This window comes from Arvicanthis niloticus, chromosome X, assembly GCF_011762505.2.
Source record: "Arvicanthis niloticus isolate mArvNil1 chromosome X, mArvNil1.pat.X, whole genome shotgun sequence".
In the NCBI taxonomy this organism is placed as follows: Eukaryota; Metazoa; Chordata; class Mammalia; order Rodentia; family Muridae; genus Arvicanthis; species Arvicanthis niloticus.
Window position 1 is genome coordinate 126527926 of NC_047679.1, and position 6000 is coordinate 126533925.

Consider the following 6000-nt stretch of genomic DNA (forward strand, 5'->3'; position numbering starts at 1 on the left):
AGACAACACTTGGGTATTTGTCTTTCTGGGTGATATATTTTTGCTTAAGATGATCGTCTCTGGTTCTAACCATTTTCCAGCAGGGAATATAATTTTTCTTGTTCACAGATGAATGAAACTCCCCTGTGAAGCTGGTAAGATGGTTCAGTAGGTAGAGGCACTTTGATCCCTGGGACCTATATGGTGGAAGAAGACAATTAACTACAGAAAGTTTTCCTCTGACCTCCACATGTGCCCTGCAGTGTGGCATGGTACCTACATATACATACAATAATAATAATCATTATTATTTTTATTATATATTATATTATTATAATAATATAATTATATCAATATTATATTATTATAATATAATAGTGAAATATATTATAATAATATTATATTATTATTATATTTTAAATTGTTTCAAAACTCCATTGTGTACATGTAGCACATTTTCATTAGCCACTTGTCAATTGATGGGAGTCTAAACTGAGTCCATATCCTGGCTATTGGGAATAGTGGCAAACATGGTCCACGGCTATCTCCATGGTCTGCTAACTTAAGGTCCTTTAGGTATATGCACAGGAGTGGAAGAGCTGAATCATATGGGAGTTCTATTTGCAGATTTTGAGGAACCTCATACTGATTTCCACAGTGGCTGCACCAGTGGTGAGTAAGCCACCACCCCCCCCCCCCCCCACACACACACACACACATCCTTGTCAGCACCATTCTAACCTCAAGCAATTTTAATTTGCATTTCCCTGAAGACCTAAGATGTTAAACATTTCCTCAAATATTTATTAGCCATTTATATTTTGTCCTTTGAGAGCTGTCTATTTACTGACTGGATGGTCCTGAGTGTGGTGAGATGAAATTGCAAAGCAGTTTGAATTGCACGATCCCTATTTGTCCCTTATTTTTTCAAGACTGAAACAGGTCACTATGTATGTCAAGGGGCAGAGCAGATCATGGTGGCAACCTTCCCAGGTAGGAACATGGGATACGTGTGTGATGTGCTAAGAGTCTGGCTCATGGAAGGCCTTCTTAAAGTATAGTCACTGTTAGGACTCTTAGACACAGACACACACACACACACACACACACACACACACACACACACCCCACAGAGCAGCTGAGGTCCTTCTGCCTGGTGCTCAGAACAACTTGCCACACTCAGGGAACCTTCAGATGACACACCTGTCCTCAGAAGCTGTTTCAGAAGCAGTAGAACACACATTAAAGTTAACTCCCCTTTGTCTTTATAGAGCAACTTCTTAATCACCCTTTCAACTTTTGAGAGCGAAAATCTGTCTCTACTTCCTAGAGCCTGGAGGGACTTTACACCTTATCCCCAGATGTGCTTCTGGGACCTTTTGCATACCTTCTACGGTTTGTCATTACTGAGTACCAGGAACAAGAATAAAGGGACACTGGGGCAGAGCTCTCTGGATCCCACTACAGAAAACTTAGGCACCTTCCTTAAAAACAAAAATACTGCTGGTTCAAACAAAACAAAAAGATGACAGAGTGGTGTTCTCATCTGGGTTGAAACCTGCTATTCCTTCTGATAATGTGACCACAGTTCCCTTACTTGGAAGCAAGGATACCTAACCTGAACAGTTGTTGTGCTGATTTAAAACAAGATGAATGTTAGGCATGGTAGCACATAAGTGAAAACCCAGGTCCTAGGAGGTAGAGGCAAGAGAATCAGAAACGTAAGCCAACGGCTCGGGAAGCAGAGGCGGGAGGATCAAGAGTTCAAGGACAGCTTTGAACACATAGCAAATTTGAGGTTACCAAACTGGGCTACATGAGACTCTGTCTTTAATTTAAAAAAAAAAAAAGGGCAAGCAAACAAGGAAGGAAGACATATGATGATATACATGGCACACAGAAAACACCCAGGAAATGGTAGCTGATCTAAGATGGACACATTCCTGGACCAAAGACATCTTTGTGATTGTTAGTCATTATATGGACTGATGAAACAGATTTAGAGAACTCATTTTCAGGAAGCCAAGAAAGGTTAGAAGTGGGGCAGCCTCCAGGTCTAAATGAATTATGCCTAGTGTTTTAAGATGGTTACTGTGGAGTCATAGAAGCCTGGGAGGAAACCCTAGTTGCCAATTAATCACTGTATGATCTCACCTCTACCAGCTTCCCCAATCTCTCTAAACTCAAAGCAGGAAAACCTAAGGCCATTTATAGTCTAGTTTCAAAACCTCCGTGCTCTAAGATGCAATTATCTACCATGCACAGGGCTTCATGTTCTAATTCAGCAAAGGAAAAAAAAAAACCATCCACATTCATAGTCTCAGGCATCTCCCGCAGTGTTTAGAACACAACCTTCAAGGATAAGTGAGCGACTGGATACTTTTCTCTACAAAAGCCCATTAGACAATAATAATTTTATCCCCAAAGGGAGACTAAAAACATGAGCCACTCTTTATCCTTGTGACGGTTTGCTTTCTTCCCTCCATGGCAGTCTATGACATAGATCTGATATTTATGCTGGGTTTCTTCCGCTACCAGATTGTCATCGCAGAGATACAAGTCTTGGCTGTCTTCACTCTGCATCATCAGTTCCTAGAACCCAGAACCCAGACTGGCCATACCTCTGTAGCTCACTGGAAGGTTCTATATGTGACATAAACCTTACCAAAAGTCAGTGCTAAGACCAAGTTTTGTTTGCCTAAGCCTAGTTTTCTCACTGGTTGGGTTTGCCTTCATTTTCAGAAAGCTCAAAGCATAATCCTGCTTTGACTCAATTACAATTGCAGTGTTTTCTTGAAGCCATTTTCCCCTCCTGATGTGTAAACAGGACATAAATAAATGAAAGAAGACTCTACTGGCACATGCTTAAGATGCTATTCTCAATCACAGACTGTATTTATCATAAGAAGACGCTCCTCAGACTTGAATATGCCTGCAAATTCCTGGGGCATCTGATTATGACACTAAAACCCAGACTCTGACTCAGTAGGTCATGAGCTCCTGCATCTCTACCATTAGACCCCAGGTGATGCCACTGCGGCCTGATCCACAAATTGAGTTGCACACGGTGGAAGAAACTTGTTCCCTTGATTCAGCACAATTTCTGTGTCCACAAAATATGACCAAAGTCTCTAGAAGTGTAGGGACAGACAGCAAAAGCATGTAGGAAACTTAAGACCTACAAGTTGCCCCCACCCTATTTTCACTTTTGTCTCACTCCAAACCCTCTGAGATCCTGATGAAAGTGGCCAGAAAGTCTCCTGGGAAGCTCTCCAGATGCTTCTACTGCAGGTGGCCTCACAGCCAAGTTTCAAAATGACTGCTTTTTCCAAGGTTTTTCCCAAGGTACACTCCTAGGGACAGTTGTTGTCACCAACGCTTGGCTAGGATTAACATCCTAATGTTTTAATACCAGCCCTAAGAAGGTCCCATCCCTCAACTTCAATTCACAGTGGGTTCAGTTCCAGAAGTCTCAGACCCTCACCCCTAGGCCTAGAGCTGCCAGGTCGCCCAATGCTCCCCCCCCACACCCCGCCACCCCCACCTCAGGCCAGCCAGGCGGAGACAAGGCCGCTCATGCGCAGAGCGACCCCCAGGCCACAGGGCGGGGTCCCTGGGTGCCCCAGCCCGCACCCACCTTACCTCTCTGGACCAGTATGGCCAAGGAGAAAACGAGGCAAACGAGGAAAGCTGTGAGCCTGGCCACCATGGCTGGGAGCAGACGCAGGGGCCGAGAGGAGCACAGTTAGCGCAGGAGGGCCCGAGGGGGAGGGGAGGATCCAGGAAGGAGGAGCCTATCACAACCGCAGGACCCCGCCCAAAGCTGGCACCACTCGCGCGGCCTGAGAGGGCGGTGGCTAAGCGCGCCTAGATGCCTGAGCGCGCGGGGAAGGGGGCGGGGAAGGGGGAGGGGTCTGGAGGGCCGACTCTGCCGGGCCCACCGCAGGAGACGGGAAAACACTTCTGTCTCCGGGACTTGGCTGCAGTCTGGGGGCGGGACATGGGGAGAGGGCGGGGCTCACAGATACCCATCGGGTCGCCTGATCTGGATTGGGTGTCATGTCTACTTGCTGCCCACAGACCCCTTCCCATCCCGCAGTCGCTATGGGAATGTCAGAAGTGGCCTGCGAGCCTCTAGCAGTGTGTCACCAGAAGCCAGCAGGTGGAAAACAGCTGCGGAAATGATGCTCAAAAATGGCCACCTGTGAGACCACTACACCCTGGCCCAGAGGTTGTGACCTTGGGCGGCACGTTCCTCCTCTAGTTCAGTTCTCCCAACTGCAAGGACCCCAGCGCCTCGGCAGCGCTTGCTACTCCAGGCTGAAAGCTGCAACAAAATCCCTGTCCCAGACTAAAAGAACTGGTCTGTTTGTGTAGCTGCTGGGAACGAGGTGGAAGCTGGCAATACCGTGGCAGGCAACAAGGAGGGTGGGCTCAGTGCAGAGTAAAAGCTCTGGGGAAAAGTTCCCGAGACTTGAGGTAGAGACAAGCTTAGTACTGAAAAAGTTAACAGCTGCTCAATCTATTGTGAGCAACAAACCCGCTGCAGTCTTTTCCCATGAATCTCTGCAAATGGTGTCCATCTCCCTGGTGTCGAGAATGCAGATACTCTGCTGCAACAACCAAAAGCCTCCTGCAGCCTGGAAATGAAAGCTCCCAAGATGAGCCTGGCTGCAGCCAGCTCTCAGGACAAAGAAACACTGCTCAGGGTGGCAGCATGGAACCTGTCCATGCCATTATACAGCATAAGCTGCCCTGGGGTCACTTCAAAGGATGGCTCCTACGCCTATTCCCACAACACATACGCACAGGCAGGCGTGCACACACACACCTCTGTGTGTCTGTCTGTCTCTTTCTTCTCCCTCTGTTTACCCCTCTCCCTCCCCCTTTTTCTTTTTCTGTTTCTATTCTATCCACTGCACTAAATAAGAGGCTGGGAAACACAAACACACAAAGTGTAAGGAGTAGAACTTCCCACAGGCAACTCCCACCTGGAGCTAAAGAACAGAAATGGCCAATAGATCTTTATTTCTTATAATGACCTTATGTATCCTCTCAATAGTCAAGGAGAGGAAATGAGTGAGTGGGAGTACCTTGACTTTGGGGCAGTCACCAAGGGACCATGCAGTCAAAGGGGCCAAGAACAGAGGCTTTCAGAATCCCATGGGACAGACCTTGCTGAACAACAACAACAAAAGTCACTAGGGTGCTGGAAAGTGCTGGGGTGCAATGTAGTGAGGACTCTAAGAAACTGAGGTAACACAGTGGAGGTACTGCCAGGCAGTGAGGCAGGACCTAACTTCTATGCTTCTCTACAACACAAGATAAGCATAAAAGATGACCTGCCTATATACAGGAGCAAGAACCAAGAGAAAAGGATGGTGTTGTGTCAAATGACACCAGTTAAACAAAAACCTAGTTAATCAAAATGCCTGAATAAGACTATGAGATAGCACTCCCTTTGTAAGGTGATGAATCCCAGGCCTAGTGTATCTCTCAGTCTCTTTTAAGTGGAGTTAATGTGAGTCTGGGAGACATGGTACATCTTTCAGTTGGAGAGAAGTGCTCACCTGGAACTTGGTGAGCAACTCAGATAATTGTCGTTCTGCTGAATGTCAACTGAACATGGAACTGATTTACACACAGGAAGTACAACACAAAGCCATGATTCTTGTCCCCTCCACTGTACACGATTTCCTTATTATCAATGCATCCGAGTTCTGGTCAGTGGCTGACCAAGCATCTTGTCAACACACTACACCCTTCTTCTGTACACCTAGCTCTTCCCTGAACTTCTCATGCCCTGAATATTGCCACCAACTAGGAAAAGCATTTGGTTCTTCAAGCTCTCCTCCTAAAATGCAGAGCTTTTTCACAAGACAGAAAAGTGTGTCATGATCCTAGGAGTGCAGAAGTTGTCCAGAGTATGCTGAGAACACTGCCAATGACCCTCGATGTCTTTCTGGGAGACAGCCTGGTGTGTTCAACCACTCCCAGGGTTTCTTCTCCGGCTGTTATATA

At 46.4% G+C, this 6000-nt stretch overlaps 1 protein-coding gene across 4 annotated transcripts in view; it reads right to left on the reverse strand.

Annotated features, from left to right (window-relative positions):
* Cd99l2 (CD99 molecule like 2) overlaps positions 1-3843 on the reverse strand; it is a 90750-nt gene extending 86907 nt beyond the window's left edge. For 2 of the 4 annotated variants that reach the window (XM_076918774.1, XM_034486234.2), the window contains exon 1: positions 3622-3841. In XM_076918774.1, the coding sequence (XP_076774889.1) occupies positions 3622-3688 (67 nt within the window). In that variant the 5' untranslated portion in view covers positions 3689-3841. Of the gene's footprint in view, positions 1-3621 lie in introns of all 4 variants that reach the window. The other 2 variants (XM_034486233.2, XM_034486231.2) reach the window with 2 other exon arrangements.
* Positions 3844-6000: the final 2157 nt, after the last annotated feature.